Source organism: Leuciscus leuciscus, assembly GCF_965113295.1.
Source record: "Leuciscus leuciscus genome assembly, chromosome: 13".
In the NCBI taxonomy this organism is placed as follows: domain Eukaryota; kingdom Metazoa; phylum Chordata; class Actinopteri; order Cypriniformes; family Leuciscidae; genus Leuciscus; species Leuciscus leuciscus.
The window spans coordinates 19,795,923-19,818,623 of record NC_138737.1 but is presented as its reverse complement, the minus strand read 5'-3'; the positions used below and the strand labels follow the sequence as shown (position 1 = coordinate 19,818,623).

General features: G+C 38.0%; 1 protein-coding gene across 9 annotated transcripts in view; it reads left to right on the top strand.

Moving 5' to 3' along the window:
* Positions 1-22,701, top strand: part of gapvd1 (GTPase activating protein and VPS9 domains 1) — a 43,993-nt gene that overhangs the window by 3,984 nt on the left and 17,308 nt on the right. For 3 of the 9 annotated variants that reach the window (XM_082187974.1, XM_082187972.1, XM_082187969.1), the window contains exons 2-13: positions 9,848-10,052; positions 12,866-13,133; positions 13,326-13,901; positions 14,949-15,035; positions 15,441-15,575; positions 16,802-16,994; positions 17,966-18,046; positions 18,978-19,135; positions 19,256-19,385; positions 19,684-19,809; positions 19,926-20,099; positions 22,124-22,249. In XM_082187974.1, coding sequence (XP_082044100.1) covers positions 9,868-10,052; positions 12,866-13,133; positions 13,326-13,901; positions 14,949-15,035; positions 15,441-15,575; positions 16,802-16,994; positions 17,966-18,046; positions 18,978-19,135; positions 19,256-19,385; positions 19,684-19,809; positions 19,926-20,099; positions 22,124-22,249 — 2,239 coding nt within the window. In that variant the 5' untranslated portion in view covers positions 9,848-9,867. Of the gene's footprint in view, positions 1-4,442; positions 4,619-9,847; positions 10,053-12,865; positions 13,134-13,325; positions 13,902-14,948; positions 15,036-15,440; positions 15,576-16,801; positions 16,995-17,965; positions 18,047-18,977; positions 19,136-19,255; positions 19,386-19,683; positions 19,810-19,925; positions 20,100-22,123; positions 22,250-22,701 lie in introns of all 9 variants that reach the window. The other 6 variants (XM_082187973.1, XM_082187971.1, XM_082187977.1 and 3 more) reach the window with 4 other exon arrangements.

Sequence of the window (22,701 nt, the reverse complement as noted above, 5' to 3'; positions counted from 1 at the left end):
CTATTAACTTTTATCTCAGGACTTCTGTGTAATTTTAATTATTGTAAAACAGAAATAATGATAATGTGTGTGGTTGAAAAGACTGTTTGTGAAGCTCTTTCATACCTATACAAGACAACTTCTCTCTCTGGGTCAGCGGCAGCACTAACGCAGATTTGAATGTTTGCTGCGATCAATCCCGAATCATCTAGGAATAAGATTGTGTGGGTGTTTGAATCGAGATCGTGATCGTTTAACGATTAATCGTGCCGCTCTATGATGACTTTAAGTAAGAATGCGGTCTATGCAATTCTGGCAGATACAGATATGGAATAATTATTTTATATGGCCGATAACCAAATGACTGATAGCCTTTTAGATATTAAAAAAAGTTTTAACAGTTATTTAACAGGCAATGACAGTTAGTCATGTAGCCTAATTGGTGCAACTTTATTGTTTTAGGTTATATCTATTCCAAAATACATTTTCTTGATGGTAATTTAAATACTTTTACTGGATTTTATATGACAGTTGTATGCTAAAATAAAGAAAAAATAGTGAAATGGTCTTCATGAATGCCCACTTCAGAAATACTTTTAAACACAGTCTTAGGGGAGTGGAATATTTGCTGTATTTCTTTATTTTAGAGGAATCATTTGTTGGCCTCCTCTTTCCGTACATGACCACATTTTTCAGATCTGTCACCAACTTCTCTATCTACAACACAAGAAGTTTGATGACTGTTTCTGAGAGCCGCTTTAATTTGTAATTCTCAGGAGGCTTAGGCTATGTCATCTGTGTGTGAACTTCTGTTTGTTTTGATTGGTCACTTGGTCATTGGCAGGCATGCTATTTTTGGCTCGCTATTCCATCAACAGTCAATTTTTCTGAGGTGTAATTTTGTTTCCATGTAATGGCATGCACAGGTGTTTCTTAGATCCTTGATGTTCGGTGACTTTTTTTTTTTGTGAAATCTCAAAGATGACTGCTAAACTGTGCATGTGGTTGTTATTTTATCTCCGGATTCTTTCCAAAGGTACTCAAACTTGCTTGGTACACTATTTTTGTGAACCACAGAGATATTGTTTCACATTCCCTAAAGAGAGCAGAAAGCATCCTGGGTTGGAGACATTTCCGCACAGTACTCCCACACTCATGTTCACCAGGCTGGTGCAATGAAATAGATTTCTCAGAGAGACTTTGTGCTTGGTTATGGGATTTTCAGTGGTCAGTTAGATGCCAGTAGAAGCGGAAAAATGCAGATCTGAACACCTTAAAGGGACACTTCACCCATTTGCATTAAGCTTTGTATTGTTAGAAACCCAGTCATATATTATAATAAACGTGGATTTTTCATTAATTTTTCCCTGAGATGGGAGAAATAAGGATTTAAGTGTTTTACTTCCTGCTTATTATGACGTAAAAATCATCATTTTGCGTCATAATAAGCAGGAAGTCACATTTCATTGAAAAGTGTAGAGACTACAAACACTAGCTCCTCATTATTCCAGGGGGCGGGACCCGCTCACGCTACAGGCCTATTACAGATCAGTGGGTGGGACTTCACTTTCTGAAACTAAAAGCAATATCCTCCATCTTGTTTGGAAGCTAAGCTAACAGGCACTGTGGAGCAAGCTGTGAAGATATGACAATAGCGGAGGGTAACGTTACTCAATATGATGTAGAAGAAGAGGATTTCGGAAGTCTGATGCTCGAATCAGGTGTTTGTGGCTACCTTTACAAGCCGCATAGCGAAGAGCAGCCGAGGCAGAAGACCTGCCTGTCGCGGACGAGAAGCCCAGACTGGCTCGAGCTGGGGGCGGACTGGTGGCGCCGGTGATCTCACTATGCAACTACGAACCGCTACGAACACAGAGATAGAGTCCGTCTGCTGCAAAGCATTTAAACGATGCCAATTTCTCCTGGACGAAATCTCTGAATCACACGAGGACACGGACGTTTGTGTTGTGAACCATCCTAGTTTCGCACCGCATCTGACTGAACATCCCGGTAACGTAACCATGCAATAATTCACCACTTCGAAAGAAATACAAATGAGGAGTAATTCATTAATGAGTTCGCCAACTAACTAACGTTAGACATTTTGTGTGAAATGAATTTCAAGCTCCGGTGGTAGCTAGCCTTATGGACGGATGAGTGATTCATATGCGTCAGAGTCTCACTAGTAGCCTTGTTGTTTTCAACTGCGCTCTCTAACTGGTAGGCGCGGCTTGGGAGTGGCCTCCTAGGGCAGCGAAGCAAGTGCATTCTGGGAGTTGTTGTCTTTCATCCACATAAGCCAAAAATACATTTTCTGGCTTTTCTCAGTCTAGAAAGCTCCAAATTCAAAAATAATTTCACATTTCTTCTACATAAATGACCTATTTTAAATACACATTCATCTTTCCAGAGGTGAAGTATCCCTTTAAAAAGGCTTTTAGTAGAGTTCCACTGACCAAGTGTTATCTCTTTGCGTGCACATTTATGTAGTTGTAAATGGAAATGTGGTTGGGATGCTTGGCCACCGAAAGAGTATCCCACTCCACATCACATCCCCTGCTAGTCACGTTAGCTGCCTCTATTTCTTAGATGTCTCTTTGTTCTCATAATTGCCATGAAATTGAAAATTGTATACTTCCACTCTGGATTTCTCATCTGCGTGCTCAGTCACTCCACAATACTGTCCATTGCAGAGTCAGACTGCATTCGTTGCTGAATGTGTGGGTAATTTCTCTCATGAGTGGTTTGGTCTTGTGCATTGTAGTAAACATGTGAAAGTGCGTAATGTTGCATCCAGGCTGTGATTCATATCCCGCAGAGCTCCTTAATGCTGTGCTTTAAGGGCACTGAGAGCAATGATTCAACCAGATGCAAAGAGGAAGAAGAAATGAAAAACGGATCCTCGTTAAGGCACCAACCTAACCTGAGAGTTATGCTTTGAATACCAGTGTTATAAAATTACTGATGTAAATGTTCCCCTAACAGAGTTTTTTATTTATTGATTTTTATTGATTCACAACTTTGGATTGTTACAACCGTGTACTCGTTTCCGGTGCTCAGGTACTCAAAATTAACCATTTTATTCTGTTATATATATATATAAGCATTTATGAACCTCTTGTCCAACAAAAGACATTTAATAACATCCCTTTTCTCCAAACTCACTTCATAATGACAGTTGAACATCCTTATGTGAGATAATCTGGTGTATTCTTACACCAGAATAAGGCAGTCGTGTGTTTATAAGTCATGTTTAATCAATCAAAGCGTTTCAATCTTCTGTTTATTAAGGTACAGGTACAGCAATGATGGGTACAGCAATAGGGATTTCCTTGACTGATGTGTGTTATCTGCGCAGGGCGTATTTAGCGTGTCTGCTTTAGAGCGCCCTCTGGCGTTGAGATGGAACTGCACTGACAAGCTGCGCATAAAATAATCGCAGCCTTTGCAAAAATCGCGTGTGGTTTCATTGCGATTAATTGTGCAGCCCTATTAAATATTATAAAATATTATTGAAGGTTGCATGAAACAGAAGTGGCTCTTATCTTTTCTTCCCTGTTGCCCCCCGCCCCCCCACAAAAAAACAAAACATAATTTATAACAAACACTACAAAACAACATTTGGTAATTATAAAAAAAATCTGCATATTAGAATTGATTTTTGAAGGATTATAAAGCCTGTAGTAATGACTGGTGGAAGTTCTGCTTTGCCACCATAGGAATACATTCAATTTTCAAGTATATTGAAGTAGAAAACAGTTATTTTAAATATTAATAATATTTCACGGTACTACTATTTTACTGTATTTTTTTTAATCAAATAAATACAGCTCTTGTGTGTTTAAGAGACTTTAAAAATGAAAAACAGAAACTCTTCTCGATCCCAAACTTTTGAATATGAATAAATTTGTTCAAATTTAAATTAATATATAAAATGATTTAATCAGCTAAAATTAGATCAGAAATCTGAGTAAATTTGCATAAAATGAATTGACATGGTAAAATAACAATTATATTCAAAGAATATTTTTGTTAAAAGTAAAAATAAAAAATAAATAAAAAGTACAGTTTTGAGAAAGGTTGAGGTCTTTAGACTAGGAAGACACCAAGTCTAATGCTAAGTTAGTGTACTGTGTGTGTGTGTGTGCGCGCACACGCGCATTCGAGTGCTGTCGGCTTGCTCAATCCGTACATGCTCTTCATTCAAATGAAATCACAAGAAAATTGTAGCCTAGTGAACTGTAACTGTAACAGCATTGGACTGTAATTGATATGACAGTACTGAAATATCAGCAAGTACCCCAAAATAATTTATTGGTATTTGTACTTGACCTTTAAAAAAGTTATCTGTACATCCCTTCTTTAATCCCCTGGGCTATTTTCTTAACTACGTTTTGACATTTTGTTCTCTTGCATAAGAATACACTAAGCACACATCCATCTCTCTCTCCATTCCTCCTCAGAGTGACTGAGTCTGCTCTACCTGATCAAATGCTGTCAGATCTAATCCAAATGCTGCTCTTGAGAACAGAGGAACTGAAAAAAGGACCTTCCTCCTGTTCCCAATGCTTTTAGAAAGTGTGCCTTTCTATGTGTTGCTAAAAACAGCATCGGCTGCAGTCCAAAACCTGAAAAAAGTGTAAGTAGACTAATCTTTGGGTTTGAGTTGCTTGTGAATTTATTGCTGCTGACGTTGAGTCAGAGGATTGCAGTGCGTCTTATCTTAATGCTTACCACCTAACATCCCTAGGATGTTAGAAACACTGCTGCATACTAACTTATTAATCTCAGCCTGTGTCCTTTTGTGTAAGATGTGAAACGTTTCCATTTTTCACAGATCCATTGATGCTTTGATATTTTTGATCATCGAAATAGAGCGACTGCGTCTTGAAAATATTCTTGGCTGCTTCAACTTCCTGTACCAGAAATTTGGCAGTGCAAGAAAAGCAGCGTGTTAGTTAAAATGCCTCTTTTTAGTTCTCTGTGGTCCTATTATGGTCCAGTTTATACTTTCCCTCACTGCATGGCTGCAGATGTTTTGTCTAATATGTTTAGTGTGAGAAAAATGGGACCATTTTGATGATAGATATTTGGAAACCTTTAGTTTCTTTTCTGTTTGCACAATTAATAAAACTTTTTTTTTTTACTGGTTTAAAATAAATGATTGAAGTATAAAAGTCAATCTTAAGGGATAGTTCACCATAAAATGAAAACGAAATACTCCGGCTTAAATTAAATGTCCGGCTGAATAGCGACATAAGGTATCCATGCGACATGCGTATATTCCAAGTGTTGTGAGGGTAGCTATACGATATGTAACAATGTATTATTTAACAAAAATCCTGACCTTGGCTGATGGTCTTCAGTGCACGGTTCCGCGACCTGCGTGTTCTTGAGACTCAATTAGCGCAACAATTCACTCCGTCTCGCCCAGAAAAAGCACACAAATTGTGAGAAGTCAAGATACAAAAATGTGACACAAAATACAATCCATGCCGCCTTCTCTGAGGTCCATAAAAGAAAGAAGGGCGTACGACATTAGAACAACACCAGGCTGAGTTATTTATGACTTAATTTTAATTTTAGGGTAAACTATCACTTTAATAAAGAATTATAAATAAGAGATGCCATTACTGTCTTCAAAACTTAGTTCAAAATAGAGATACTATTTATTTTAATGATGCATCTTGCTATCTAAGCAGCATTCCTCTCACTGTTGCTGTAGTACTGGAGGTTAGCCTAAATTATAACATATTTTTGTCATAAAACATTTAAAAATATATATTTTCTTAAAGTTTGTTGGTATGAATGTTTTTGAAATCATTTTTTTAAATGAAAAAATACAACAAAAAAGCAAAAGAGCAGCATTCATTTGAAATAGAATGATTTTATAAGTTAAAATTATAAATAGGCCTATGTGTAAGGTTTTTATTCATTTCTTAAAAAGAAAAATCTTACTGACCCCAAACTTTTGAATGGTAATGTACTTAAAAGTATCATGCTATTACCATCTGATACCATATGGCCAACTAAGCTAAGTTTAGATCTTTAGAAAAGTAGACCTAGTTGTTTGCTTTGATTCATAGATTTTCTTTGGTAAGCTTATTTAATGCTTACTCAGTGTAACACAGCACATGCCTTTGCTATTTATAAGCCTATTGACACTTACAGTAAAGCACAAAAGCCAATACAGCTACCTTAAACTTTCTCAGAATAGAAGTAGAAAGTAAGTGAAAGGGTGGCCTTTTCCTCTGCCCCCAAGGCTAAATCTTCACATACCTCTGCATTCAACCACAAAACACAGTGAGCGCATTGATGTGCTTTATTTGGCAGGATGACAAGAGGCTGAGCTGATTCAGGAGTGAGTGGTACAAGAGGCCTCCGCGGATGTACTGATATTCCGCTCTGTGTATTTGTGGGCTGCTATACGGATGCGCAGGGGCCCGGCTCAATCGAGGGCATCTCGGGGCTGCTCTTCATCCCACGTTCTCCTGTGTAACCGTGCTTTACAAAAACCTCTTTGTGTCTCGGTGACGGTCCATGAAATTATTAGAATTTTCTGCATTTTCTCTTGTTTGAATGTTTGCATGTGCTTTCTGTTTGTCTGCATCCCTCCACTATGTGCGAAGGCGAAGGCGACTAATGTGATTTACATATTGTTTTTTGGCCATTCATAAAATAAAGTGCCTGCAGGTCTGGCTGGTAATCTCAATCTACTAATACATTTTTAAGATCAGAATTTGTATTGGTGAACATTAGTTAATGCACTGTGAACTAACATAAATGTCAATGTTTTTATTTACTAACTTTAACAACGCGCAAAATATTTTTAGCATTTATTACACTTTGTTAATGTTATTTAATGCATTAACTATAATGTTAACAAATGAGACCTTATTGTAAAGTCTTACCATTTAAATTTTAGTAATTTTGTTATGTGATTTAGTCTTTTTTTTTTTTTTTTAGCTTTACTGAAATTTTATTAAAAGTATTAGTAATTTTAGTACTTATTTGTATTTATTTCAGTTAGTTGCCAAGGCTACATTTCTGTTTATCTAGTTCTGAAAGTCTAGTTTAGATTTAACATTTATATTTCATCATCTTGTTTTCAATTATCAGAAACAATTTTTTTTAATAGTTTTAGTTAACAGCACTGATTGATTTACATATTTATTTTTTTATAGTTCTGGAACACTTCACTCTGATTGGTCCTTCACTGTATTATTTTGAGCTTATTTGCAGGGTAACTGACTGTACATTATCTTTCACTTATATATGATGGATTTTGTATTTCAGTAACATTAGAAATGTAGTTTGAACTGGGCCCTAAAATACATTGTTAACCAAAAGCAAATTGCATGCAAAGAGCATGTCTTTGTTTTTTTTCCTGAATAGTTTGTGTTCAGGCTGTGATAACTGGTGAAGGCTACTGTCTAAAAGACTGCATTTTATGTGGTCTTTGCATTGTTAGTCATTATGTTAGTGAATGATTTAACAATGGATTATTAATGTATTTAACTGTTGTAAAGTCCTTAATACTCTTAGCTGCATTGGTGTAGAATGATTTTGGTCAAAGATTATGGCAGAGTTTGTGCATGGCATCAGTTTTGCACACAAAACCAATAAGCAGAAATGATGCATTTCATGCCTTGCTTCTTTTTACGGCAGTTTCATGGGGTTAAATGAAACGCATCGAAGCTAAGTGCGTAGTTGCCATTGCTGTTTGCTGACTCTGGGTTAAAAAGGTGAAGTAATTAAAAAATGCTTTACTTCAGCATGCCCTTTGGACCTTATAAAATATTTGCAATTTTTTTATGCTGTATGTCCGTGTTTATAGTCTCATAAGTTCCCTGTACGAAAATTGCTCTATTCTCTCCTGTCTCAGAGGAAATAGAGCAGTCTTCCTGTTTAAGCCTGATTGTTTGTCTTACACAGTTGGATTTGCGCTATTCAGCAGCTCTGTTTATTGACTTTATCTCTAGTGATTTTACTTTCATAATAGGCCCCACGTGCTTTTGTCCTATAAGGAATGTGTAATATTGAGATGTGCGGTCCAGCCGTTATAATGGGGGTGTATTACTGAATCCTTGTTGGGACAAGTTAGGGTTAGATGTTGTAGTGACACTACACTCCAAAGGAACCAAACCTGCTGCAGGATAAATACTTCTGCTTACTTCCCAGAAGTAATTATACCTCTTATTCCAGTGAACTCCAGTTCCAGTTTGACATAGGGCTGGGCAGTATATTGAGTTTGTCTGATATATCAATATATTTTTATAAATGATATAGGATGAGGCAATACAGTTTATCGATATACAATAGTTTGATAATACGGGCACTTTTGAAAAATTGCAGAGGACACGGAGTGAGCTGTTGCGGGGAAAGTGCGTAATCCAAATTTTCCAAAACATGAGACATGCCTTATATGTTATCATCCAAATACCGGGATGTATATTGTGCATCTCTATTCAGCAAAAAAATACAGAGATCCATATCACCCAGTCCTAGTGTGTGACACATCCACACTAGATTTGGCAAGTAAACAATGTTTAATGAAAAATATAAATGTGTTTTTGTCAGTACAAGTATAAATGTGAACAACTGAGACAACAGGGAAAAAAATCCCTATTGTTCGGCCTGAGAACCTTGGCCAAAATAGCTTTATTTGATGTGAATGAAAATGTCCTGTCCATCATACTTTTGTATTAGACATGCATTTTAACATAGCCTAGCTCTTTATACAAATGTTTGGTCACACTTTAAATTAGAGTCCAATACTCACAACTATGACTTTTGCCTCAATAAACTCCTAATTACTGCTTATTAATAGTTAGAAAGGTAGTTGTTAAATTTAGGTATTGGGTAGAATTAAAGGATGTATAATATGGTCATGCAGACTGTGGCATTAATATGTGATTTATAAGTACTAATAACCAGCCAATATCCTAGTAATAAGCATGCTAATAAGCAGCTAGGTAATAGTGAGAATTGGACCTTAAACTAAAGTGTAAGTGTTTAGTAAAAAAAAAAAAAACTCCAAACTGTTAAACACAGTTTACTGAAAGTTAGACGTGTCACATTACATTTGAACTTAATACACAATGACATATTTAGAGAACTGTCTGTGGAAACTTTTATCCAGGTCAATGCAAAATGTCTAGTAGATTTATTCTAGTCAACTTGATGTATTTTGTCTTGAACAACAGACAGATCTCATTCAGTTGACTAGAATAACTATTCTAGACTGTCTGTTCTTCTGTCACTCACAGCCTCTTTTTTAATTCATGTCTAATTAATTATGGCATCTGCTCCAACTGAAGTCTATTGTGTTTTGATCAGTATTGTCTCTGAACCCCTTTTGAAAACAGTTCCTCAAGTTTGTCAGTTTCCCATCGGGGTGGGTGGTAAAACCAAAAAACTCATGGAATGAGTAATATTTTTTTTTATCATGGTAACTGTTATTAATTTAGAAGAAAAATGTGTCCCAAAAATACATTGATGCATTACTTATTTTTTCCATTGCTTAAGTGAAGTAATGTTCATAAATGAAAAGTTAATCTCATTTTATTTTCTTTATTTGAGACTTGATGTATGCAAACTACAAGGTATGATTATTTATTACATGAATTAGAAATCTGTCATAAGATCAAAAACAGCTTCACATTACATAATGCTTGAGTTAACAAAAGACTCAAAGTAATACATTATAAATATGTCTGCTATAGCGTGGTTTATACTGCTCAGATTTGTTACTCATACTTTGCCTATCTCTTCTATTGAATTTACATTAGTGTTTACATTATATTCTGGTGACATAATTCTTTCAATATCTCTACTTTAGCCTACTTGTTTTGCTGTCTATCTGCAGCGCCGTGGCTGAGCTGAACGATGGTGAAGCCAGACATTCACACTCTGGCCCACCACCTGAAGCAGGAACGGCTGTACGTGGCATCAGAGAAGCAGCTCATCCAGCGCCTCAACAATGAAGTGCTAAAGACAGCAGAGAGGCTCTACCGCGCAGCCTGGATTGCCAAACAACAAAGGATCAACCTCGACCGCCTAATCCTAACCAGGTGACTGCATTGTGCACTCCAGACCAGTAAAATCAGGAGACTCTCCTTGTTATTTTCTTTCATGACTCATTACCTGATTAACTGAACTGGAAGAATCACTAAGATCACATTGCAGATTATCTCTGTGGTAGGTGGCTGAGGAAAGAGCCAAATGAGTTTTCTGGTTTGGCAAGTTCTGACATCTGATTGACTAATACTTTCTTTTATGTCTTTCATCATTTTAGACTTTGTTAGAAAGATTTGTCTTCTTTTACTCAAACTCATACGGGTTTGGAACAACATTAGGATCTTTCTTTGCGGAACAGAAAAAAATAAATGAAGAATGTTTTTTTCAAATAAAACAGCTTGGTTTTCCATTCACTTTCATTATATGGAAGAGAGAGGCCTGCACATTCTCTAGTAGTTCTACTTTTGTGTTACATGGAAGAAACAAAGTTTTGTTTTGGAAAATCATGAGGGTGAGTAAATGACGACTCGCTCTCAAAAAAAAGGTGCTGAGCGGGTGAATTAAAATAAGAAATGTATTGATTTTTAGTTGTTTAGCTTATTATTTGTGAAAGGGCACTATTCGGAGTTCAGTTCGATCATACTCATGCGTTGTGAGGAGTTTTGTGCGTGCACACTCATGAAGCGCACACCCAGAAACCTCAGTCAGTGCGTGAATACTGAATTGAGTTCTCCTTCACGTCGTCTTGCACTTGAACAGATAAATTCAAGATTTAAAATGCCCATCTTGGAGAGTATCCTCATAAACACAGTCGGTTATGTCTTATAGTCCCCCTGAAGTCAATAATTGTATCCCTTAAAACTCATCTTTGATCACCAAAATTACATATTTAAATATTTTTTCCTGTACATTTTTTTTCTTCATGTCTTTAAATAGCTTGTATGTAACTGTACACCCTTGCTGCATTTAGTATATGCGGATCCATGAGTATGCTAATTAATTAGCCCCGCCTTCACTCACTCACTCAGCTCAGAGATCCACTCGCTCGGTCAACTTACTGAGGTAAACACTGCACAATGGCATCGCTCTTTACAAAGTCCGACACACAAAGGTAATTAATATAATTAGCCTGTTGCTTGACTATGTTATCAAACAGCTAATAATGTGTTGCTAATGTTACACAAACCATGTTCCCGTTCGCCACCTCAGAGTCAGACAGCTGCCTTCTAACAATCAGTATCCTTCGAAACGCTTTGAACAACTCAGCACGTCAGTGGAGAGAGGCATATAGTTCATCATAACTTTGTAAAATACATCATATACATATAAGTACCCCATTTTTCATATCAACAGAAAAATATACCGGGATAACTTGGCTTCTATTGAGACTCCCCTTCTTCAGAGCAGTCATAGTTGATGATATGCTAAAGCCCGCCGGCACGTTGACGTGATTGGTTACAAGGTAGTTTGTGATGTAAGAAACACCAGCGATTTCAAACCGCATGTTTTGAGACTGTCTTTAGATCAATGCAGTTTTAAAGAGAAAATACTCTGCAATGGTGCTTGGAAATTTTCACATGGTTTGTCTTATAGCATATCAAAAACACCACATGGATAAACAACATTAAAAACTTGATTTTCACCACAGGTTCTGACACAATGAAAACAATAACTATTATAATTTAATTATTTATTTATTTTTGTGGTGGGGCCAGTGAACATTGACACGGCAAGTAAAAAAATGTTCGCTGGCCTGCTCGGGCCAGTGGAAATAATCCTTAACGTTGAGGCCTGGCTTATTTTGTCATTCTAATCAAGGGGGTAATCCAGCACCCGGAAAGCGTACCTTCCCCGGGGGCCGCCATTGGTTAGCAAGCCGTCACCTGCTGTTAGCATTCCATTGACCTCATTCATTTTGGTGTCACTTTGACAGCAAATAACTTTACATCTGAGGTGTTTAAAGACTCTATTTATCCATTGTTTATTTCTAAAGAAACACGACAATGTATAAAAGGCTCCATTACCTTGTATCTTACGTTATGGCCCCGTAGAAGCAGTTTTTGTAAAAATAGGCTAACGATTGCGTCATAACCACGCGACTCTCTGTCACACAGTAGATAATTACCGTATAGACAGGAGGAGAAGCTCGCGGGCAATCGGGGGGACGTGGTGGCATAAAGTCAAGGGAGAAGCCCATAGAGAGTCATAAAGTTGCTCCTGCTCCTAGCTCATGGACAGCTCCTACTCACGCTCTCCGTCTCTGCAAGATTCGGAAGGGAATGATTCAGATTTCTCTTGGCACAGCTACTAGAAGACTTACAACTGTCAGACCGGTTGCTCATGTCACATCTACTTCGTCAAGCTCAGTTTGAGTCTGCGCAGTACGCTCAGCCATCAGGAAATGAGTGCTTCTAATTGACTTCACTTTTCTCTGTTGAAGTCTATGGGGTCGCTGTGTCCATTTCTTTTACTGTCTATGGTTTTAAATCATTAGGGATTTCCTGGTTTGGTTCTGTGATTAAAAAAAGAAAAGAAAAAAAGTGGTACAGATTTTTGGTCATACCGCCCAGCCCTACCATCATCTATAGTACATTGCAGCACACTATCAAATGATTAAATCTGTAGTCTTGGATGCTAGTAAGTCCAACATTCAAGGTAGTTCAGGGTGGCCCCTTTTCAGTGGGGATTTTGTAAATCTTCAATGGGGATATTTTTGAATGGTTGTTGTAACCAGCAGATAGTATATAGATATTTCTTTATCTGAAATGCATTTGCACATTCATTCCAATGCATCTCCAGGGTGATCAGATTTAATTACATGGTTTTCTGCGATCCACTTGTCTGAATGTGTCTCTCTCCTTTCCAGTGTGGAGGCTTCTCCTGCAGAATGCTGTCAGCATGCTAAGTTTCTTGAGGACACACAGTTTGTGGATGGTTATAAGACACTGGGCTTTCAGGAGAGCATCTACGGGGAGTTCTTGGGCCGGTTGAGGGAGAACCCACGATTGGTGGCATCCTGTCTGGTGGCAGGAGAGAGACTCAATCATGAGCACACGCAGGGGGTCATACACACAGTCTTCACCTCACTCTATGGCAACTGCATAATGCAAGAGGATGAAAGCTACCTGCTGCAGGTACATTGGATGTGTGTAGTGATATAAATCTGCAGGTGTACCAAAGCACTTAAACTTTTTCTAGTTCAAGTTAATACAATTTGTTTATTTGTACTAGTCATTAGCCATTACTTTTTATTATTGTATGTGTGTATGTTGTTTGTTTGATACTGATACCAGGTAACTCTCTTTGTGCTGTCCTACTCTGAACAGGTGCTGCGTTATTTGGTGGAATTTGAACTAAAGGAGAGTGACAACCCTCGCCGCCTGTTACGGCGAGGCACGTGTGCCTTCAGCATCCTCTTCAAACTCTTCTCCGAGGGCCTGTATTCTGCTAAGCTTTTTCTCACTGCAACCCTTCATGAGCCCATCATGCAACTGCTGGTGGAGGACGAGGACCATCTAGAGACAGATCCAGCCAAACTGATAGAACGCTTTACCCCGACCCAGCAGGAGCGCCTGTTTGGGGAGAAAGGCACCGATGAGTACCGCAGAAAAGTTCAGGCAGAGGTGGAGGCCAATGAGGCCAAGCTTGTGACCCTGGTCAATACCTTTATCGGCTACCTGAAGCAGAACACCTACTGCTTCCCACAGAGTCTGCGTTGGATTGTGTCTCAGATGTATAAGACGCTGGCACGGGTTGAGAGGTTAGAGGTCGGGGAGGTGAGGACGATGTGCACCGACTTGCTGCTCACCTGCTTCATCTGTCCAGCCATTGTCAACCCTGAACAGTACGGCATCATCTCAGATGCACCCATCAATGAGGTGGCTCGTTTCAACCTCATGCAGGTAGAGGATAAGTGTTGCATCATTATCAGTATATTACAAAACAACTTTAATGTAATTACTTTGACTGCCATTAGTTAGTTAAAATGCTGACAGTATAACAGTATTACAGTTAAGAATTTCCAGTTTCACAACAATTATTTTTGAGTGGTATTTAGATGGCACACTAACATATTTATTAAAACAAAGTTTTTATTTATCCATTTAGATACCATTGTGAAAAAGTATTTGTTTGTGAATGGATAACTTGAACTAGGCCTGTAATTGTTGCATGATTAGCCAGTAAGCAATTTTGTGTCATTTTATTATATGGTATATGGTATATAGTGTTACTTACAGAACAGAGTAACAGCTTTCAGTTAAATTCAAGTTATGGTTCAGTTTTTTTTTACTTGAAAGTTGAAAGTTATTACTTGCAGTTCAGTGAGGCAGATGCTAATTCTCTTAGCATCTTATTTGCCCGGGCAGATTGCACCAGTGATCTGAGAGGTCTTTTTGACCAATTAATTAAAATAACCAAATTATAAGAATCATTTGATTGTGATTTACACTTCTTTCATCATGATATTACAAAACAACTGTAATCTCTGTAATGAGTGTAACTGTTTTCAACAATAATAAGAAATGTTTCTTGAGCACCAAATCAGCATATTAGACACTGGAGACTGGAGTAATGATGCTGAAAATTCAGCTTTGTCATCACAGGAATAAATTGTTTTAAATATATTAAAATAGAAAACAGTTATTTTAAATTATAATCATATTTTACAATATGACTGTTATTACTGTACTTTTGATCAAATAACTGTAGCTGTGGTGAGCATTAGAGACTTCCTTCAAAAACATATTAAATCTTACTGACTAGGATAAAATGATTATTATATTTTTTTTTGCTGTGAGGCTGTAGATTCAGCGACAGTGCAAGAAACACTGGATTCGTTTTTTTTTTCAAGAATCAAATGCTTGTTCTAACACAAATATTTAGTGTTATTCATGTCTGTCTGTGTTATGAATGTATTTGGAAAAATAAAATCTAATTTGATGATTTAGGTGGGGCAGTTATTGCAACAATTAGCCATGTCTGATGCAGATGATGGAGATCCTCGACGTAAAAGCAGTTTATTAAAGTTTGATAAGGTAAGAATCCCCAAATTACAAAGCTTCCTTGTCTCTGATTCTGAAACTACATCTATTTAGCGTATTGCATATTGGCCAGTTTACATAATAATACGGTCACAATAAATTTCAGAAGTCTAAACCAACACCAGGGAAATTTCATCATTCTCAATATGATTTGACCACCAAAATGAATATGCCATTGAACTTATTCCTTTATTTTAAAGTTAAATCACAGTTTAGCAAATGTCATCTGGGTATTCCATGTATACAGTATACATTGTGCATGTTACACAAAGAGTAAGAGTAGTGCCATGCTAGTACACTATTCCAAACATAATCAGAAAACGTTAAATGGTTCACTAACATGTTCCAAGTCTTTTTTTTGTGATTGACTCATTGAAGTTTGCTTTCTGGTCTTTTCAGACGTGTGTTGCTGCCTTTTTGGATGTTGTCATTGGTGGAAGAGCTGTCGAGACCCCACCCATGTCGTCAATGAATTTACTGGAGGGCCTGTCACGGACGGTGGTTTTCATGACTCATAATCAGCTTTTAGCTCTGGTATGTAATGAAAGAGACGTGTGGAAGGAAGTTAACGTCAGCTGACTTTTATGATTTCAAAATCAAAAGTACAAATGAGCTAAATGGGCTGTTAAATATCCCTCTAAAATATGGTCTGCAGTTTTGTTACAAGTTGCACTATGACTTATATAAGACTTATGCAGTTTCACATCCTTTTCTGAACAGCTCTGTTCAGATGAATCTTTTTAGGTTAGCAGACATAGGTAATGTAATCCTAAACATTGTCATATTCACTAGCTAGTCCACCTTCAGTAAAATATGACGGGATTTTAATTTGATACAATTATAAAAATATAATGCGATACTAAAATGAATGCATTAATCATGTCAGTCCGCTGACCTGCATGTAAATAAGCACACAAAAACATTAACACTAAGGATTGCTGTGGACAGTAGGCCTGTGACTAGCTTATGATAATGATATGGAAATAAATCAAATCATTTATTGACCTCTAAAGCCACTTTTTTTGTAGTGTCAATTCAAAGATATTAGATTATTGTAGCAGAGAGTAGTAAAGCATTGAATTTTCTTCCTCAGAGCTTTTACGTAATATTGATGTGCAATAATGTGCAGTTAATTTAATTAATCACAGTGTCATGTAATTATTTTAAAATGCATAATCACTTTTTTTAATTCATTTGACAGCCCTAATCAAAACATATCACAGTACTTTTACTCTACTCTTACATGAGACTCAGATCAATGAAATATTAATCATTCTGTTGGTTTAAAAGAAGGTGAAGTAGACAGGCCCAAACCCGTCACGTCACGTCATTACAGAAGTAACAGTCATGCTTCATACCTTTACAGTCAAAATGCTTCCTGCACAACCCTGCCAAGAGCCAATAACCCTCCATTTCCCTGGTTTTCTTCTCAGCATGAGCAGCAAGATGTTCATCATCACACTGTCATCTACAGAGCCAATTAGCCCGACTCCTATGTTGTTATTGCATTAGACTCACTGTTTGAAATTCACTAATGATGATAGCTGAATAATGAGGCCCACCTGCATTAATTACCAGCACTGATTAAGAGTGAGTTAAAAAATTACTTGAAGACATAAAGAAAGCTCACCGTAAGTCTTATTTCACAGGATATTGACATAAAGAAATAATCGGAGAGCAATTTAGAGTGATTGTTTGATAATACGTTTGTACCAAAGCAAAGCAAAAAAAAGTGTCTTAAACCTCATTTCTGTGTTCAGGTGGACTTTGTGCGTAGTGTCACTGCAGGCGATCAGCTCAGAGAAGAAGACCACCTGGCTCTGGAAACCCTAATAGCCAATGTACCTCAGTCCCGCACGACAAAGAGCAACAGCCTGGAGCTCACGCCCTCTAACACGCCCCAGCTCTCTCCAGCTACCACACCCGCCAACAAGAAGAACAGACTCCCCATTGGTATTCCTTCTACGTTCACTTTACTGCATGTTGGTTGCTGCAAATGTTTTGGAGACTAACCCTCTACAGAAAATGCAGTCCACTATAATCTGATTCAAGAACAAATGACTCTTTTGAGCTGGTTCTTTTAATGAATTGTTTAGAAAGAATTTAATTATTTCACTTAATGAACCTACTGAATTAGTCAGAGAGCTTACTGAATCAACATCTGACTCGGTAAATGAACTATGATTTACTTTTAATATTAATATGATGATTAATATGATGACTTTCAGTGATGTTCATATTGAAAGCAAGTTTTGTGTATTTAAAGATGTGAAACTTAAATCTTAAACTGGCTGTTCATATGACAGTTTGTAGGAAGATACACACTTGTTTGTTTTGGTAATAAATTAAATGGTATAATATTACAATGAAAAGTATTATTATTAATAATACAGTTTATAAAATGATACACACTTGGGTTTCTGTAACAAATAATATTATTAATAATTATTTGTTGTTGTTATTTTATAATAATACACATTTTTTGTCATAACCCATGCATTCTTCACAAAGCAATCTCAAAATTAGCTCAGCGAAAAAATAAATATTGATTGAGGTATGAGAAAAGTTGGATTTAAAATAATTTTAATGTATTTCACTCAATATGAAAAAAAAAAAGTTTCTGCATGGAGCATAGCACTGTTACCTTAGCAATATTCCAACCTGTTCAAAATGTATTCAAATCAGTTACGAGCATAGGAGGCTTAAGAGTCATAAGCATGCTGGAACAGAGCTAATATCTCTTCTGTACAACCCACAAGACATGGACATTAGTTGATGGTCTTATGTTAATTTACTAGTGTTTGTTCTTACACTCATTTACATTTACTGATCTTTTACACAGTTTATCTTATCCACCAACTCTCTGATTTCCCCCTTCTGTCTCTTCCACCTTTTTTTCCTGCCTTGCTGCCAATGATCATCAGGACAACAGTTGGCAGCCATAACGTGTTGGGAACCCTCTGCCACTGCCCTGTCCGCTCATATACCCTTAGTAACCCCGTTTGGTGGGTAACACTGTCGCTCTGCCGTGAACGATATGTACAATTACCTCCGTCCACTCATAGCTTCTTACCGCTTCACCCATGCTTTGACAGTGCTCACTATGGCCCTGTTTACACCTGGTATTAAGATGTGTTTTGGTTGATCGGCTTCCGTATGTTTTTTCGTCGTCTCCGGGCGCGTTCATATGTAAATTGCGCAAGCTTATTTTGTCCATTAGATCGAAAGATCAAAAAAAAAAAAAAACATTTACCTGACCAAAGACCCTCCCATTGAAGAAATCAGGAGGTAAGTGGTTGAAAGTGGACAAAAGAGCCGGGTTAAAACACCAGGTGTAAACAGGTATATGTCTGCCTCTTCTACTTGTGATCCGATCGACCAAAACGCATCTAAATACCAGGTGTAAACCTGTAAAAGCCTGTGTCTGCCGTGTGTGTCCCTGCTATACAATTCACTTCCGCTATAACACATCTGGACTGCAATACTTGCCTCTAGCGATTGTTGTAGTTGCTCAGACAAGCAAAACTGTTTATGACTGTCATAAATTTTGTAAGATGTAGCCGACCTGCAACTTTTTCCACCGTATTCCAGCTGTTTTCTTCATTTGATTTGTTTGCTTTGCTTTATCCAGTTTCAATTCCAATTTTAAGACCGATTCTGGACAAAAAGTCTCTCAAAAAAGGTTTCATAATCCATACAAAGGTGACATTCCAAGTTGTCTAAGTATGGAACATCACTTATTGTCTCAGTTATCAGAACAGTTTGTTCACTCGCATGTGTTCTTGTTGCCATTTAAAGATGTTTTTGAGCATTTGTGAGTGCTAATGCTCATGCAGGCTTTCATCGTGGTTTTTTAGGCTTCTGCTAACAGTTTTAGCCGCCTTGCGTTCCTCTAACCCTAACAGTTTGTCTCCATTCCCCTTCCTCCTCACCCAGCAGGCTCTCGCAGCCGAAGCCGATCCAACATGGCCCAGGAGGGCGAGATTGAAGCTAGCTCCCAGGAGTCTCTGCAGGAGGTCACGCCTGAGGAAGTGCTGGTCATCTCGTTTGGATCCTCACAACAGACTGTACCTGGGATGATGTCAGAAAACGAGGTCTGAAGCTATAGTCATTATGCCATATGCTGTGATGGTCAAATGGTATAGTAGATAACAAGCACTGTTGATTCTATAGATAGTGATATTGGTATGTGACTGCTGTGTCTATGTCCGCAGGTTCTGACTCTGAATCTTGGAGATGGTGGACAAGGAGATGCCCCTGTCGACGACAACAAACTGCACGGCAAGCCTGACAAAACGCTGCGCTTCTCACTTTGCAGTGACAACCTGGAGGGCATTTCTGAGGGTGTGTTTTCACCAGACAACCAGCAGATGGTTCTCTTGTACATAAACTGTTCCATATCCACCTCGCATTTTCTTTTCTTTCCTATGGTCTTTGTAAGAGAAATTTGGGAAAAAGAAATATAGCAGTCTTATTTTATTTTATATAGACATTTTATATTTTATAAAAATTAGTTTATAGACCTTCTGTTCATTTACTACGTTTTTATTTTTTTTATTTTTTTTGCAATAAGTGGCTAAAACTAAGTATCTGAATACTAGTAGTATGTTAGTGAATATGAATAATTGTGGTCTGTCTGTAGGCCCGTCTAACCGCTCCAATTCAGTTTCTTCTTTGGACTTGGAGGTGGAGTCTGTGTCAGAAGGAGGACCCGGGCCATCTGGTAGTAATGGTGCAGAGGCCTTACAACTACTGGAACATGAACAAGGTGAATTTGTGTTTTAAAGTATTTCACCCAAAAAAATCTCCAGCAAGAAACTAAATAGCATTCACAAGAGCTTTTTGCTTTAAGTCGCAAATCTTGATTATTACTCTGGGTTGTAGCCACTACACAGGATAATTTGGACGATAAACTGCGCAAGTTTGAGATTCGGGACATGATGGGCCTGACAGATGATCGAGACATTTCTGAGACTGTCAGTGAGACTTGGAGTACTGACGTCCTGGGCAGTGACTTCGATCCCAACATGGATGAGGACCGACTGCAGGAGATAGCAGGTATGAGTTTATTTCAGGAGATCTCACAATCATGGCTACAGTCATAAGGCTATGCACTTTATTGTGCTCTAGTTCATATAGATCATATTAAGTTCATATAACCATAAATAGTAATGGTTTCCTAACATTTTGTTTAGGATTTAAGTGCAAAATACACATTTTACAGTGTGAGAAGGTTCTTTTGAGCATATTAGCCAGCAAACCCATTACTGCCACCTTGTGGTTAGCTGTATATTTGCACTTCTCAATTAAGGAGCTATAGAGTGAACTTTAAAGTGTCTGTTAGTCCCCTTTAGTAGTGCCATAGTAATTACAATGGATTGTGTTACTGTAATTATATTTGAGGTTTTACTATCATAGTCCTTGTAACAAATCATGTGCATGTTCCATTTAGCTATATATATACACTGTGTGTGTGTGTATGTGTGTATATATATATATATATATATATAAACGCAAAAATGCACATTTATAAAAAAAAATTATCCAATATTCAAAATGAGGGTAATGTATTTGTTCCACCTCTCAGTGTCTTTAGTTCATGCTTTCCTGGATTGAGATATAACTATAGGGTTAGGGTTAAGGGTTTTGACTCAAAAATGTTATGTACGGAGCGATGTGCAGAACAACCGCAGACTGCTTCTCATTTCATTCGCTCACATTCCATCTCTCTCTTCATCTCTTTCTCCTTCTGTCTTTCAGTCAACTCACTCCCTCCACCCCTTCTTTTCACTCTGTTCACTTGTCTTCCATGTTCTCTCTCTTTCTCGCCTCCCTCTCTCTGACATTCACACAGTCCCTGCAGTCTTATTGACCTTGGTTCCTTCTCATTTGCATCCTCCATTTTTCATTCCTCGGAATATGGCGTTGGGGGACTTTTCCATCATTAAGTGAATTTACAGCGATTTCCTTATGTGTTTTCTCCGAGGGATTGGGTTATGAGATACACATTAAATATCCATTAATACCTCATTATCCCACTGATAAGATTACCATGATAATGAGGCAGAAATTCTAATTGTTTCACTACTGCGGGTGCCACTCATTTAATCATGCACCTGAAAGACGGGCGGCCCAGAGCCCCTGCCTCACTCACTGTAAACAGGGCCAGCGGGGGAAAGCTCTCCTGCAGGCCCACCAAACCTGCCCTTGTGTGCGCATGTATGTGTGCGTATGTGGGGAGACGTGACCTGCAGAGAGCTTCATATGGAGCGCTCATGATCTCTGCTTCAGCCCGACCATCAAACGCCCCTGCACGAGTGCAAACACCCCCCCGCCATGCTAGCTGTTCACTCCCCCCCTTCCCGCTCTCCATCTCCATTCTTCTGCCTTGTTAGGCGTTAGCTCCTGTTGGGAGTGTTTCGGAGAGAGGAGGCGCTGTGTGGGATGCCGGTTGAGAGAATAATGAGGTTATGAGTGATGCTCTGCTCGATCCACACCTCAAAGTCACAACCCTGATGATGCCGCATGTGTGTGTATGCGTCTGTGTGCGAGGGAGGCTGCAATTAACCTTTGGCCATCCCTGTCGTAGTCCGCCTACTTGCTGCTTTAGATCAGAGATGCCTCATACCCATGTGTTTCTAATGTGTGTGTAGGGCTGTCACAATTCGATTCAATTCCAGTTCACATGCGTGTAATTCAATTTAATTTCAGTTTGATAACCATTAATTTGGATATAAGTCAGGTACAGTACATACATTTTTTATTAATGTTGTCATGCGACAATAAAGATTGCCAAATCAGTATTTATTGTTTGAATTTCATAATAAAATGGACAGAATTTGAAAGCGGAGACTTTTTTTCGTATCAAAAGTAACAAAGCACAAAACTTACTGTGATTTATTGGATGGTAGGCACGCTTCAAATCATTTTCAGTGAAGATTTGTTCATGCACCAACTGAAAACAGCACAGACGGAAATATTGTGATTTAAGAATCAATATCGGTTCATCAAAATGAGAATCGATTAAAATCAAGAAATCAGTATTTTCAACCAAGCGCCTTGTGTATGTGTTGTCCTCTCAGGGGCGGCGGCGGAGAACGCTTTGGGCAGCTTGCTGTGTTTGCCGGTGCTTCTGGACCCGTATGGTTCTACCATCTCTGAGACAACGAGCGAGGCGTGGAGCGTGGAGGTTCTGCCAAGTGACTCAGGTGAGAGCTGAATGCATACAAGAGCTGAATGCATACAAGAATAATTTAGTGACTAAGGCTGCCCATGAACTGGTGATCTCTCTCAGAGTGTTACTAGTGTCAGTTTTGGCTTTACTCAAGAGAGTCTTTATTAATGTATTGTAGCTCTAGTACTAATAATAAAGTACTAATGATTTGCATAACTGTACAAAAATTTTGTTTATTTTCCCCAATTAAAGGATTATGTGTTCCCTTTTGTCACTACCAAAACAATGTGTACACGTTTAGGTCATGACTTTCAGTAGTGACATTTTTAGATACTTTTGAGACTAGCTCAAAGATGCTAATCAGTACATGGTTACCTAGCACAGTTCTGAACAGTTGTACACACATCAAAACATTTTTTATGGATTAACACCCAAAAAAGTTTGCTTAATTGCAGAAAAAAGGTGTTTGGTAGTGACGTTCCTTAA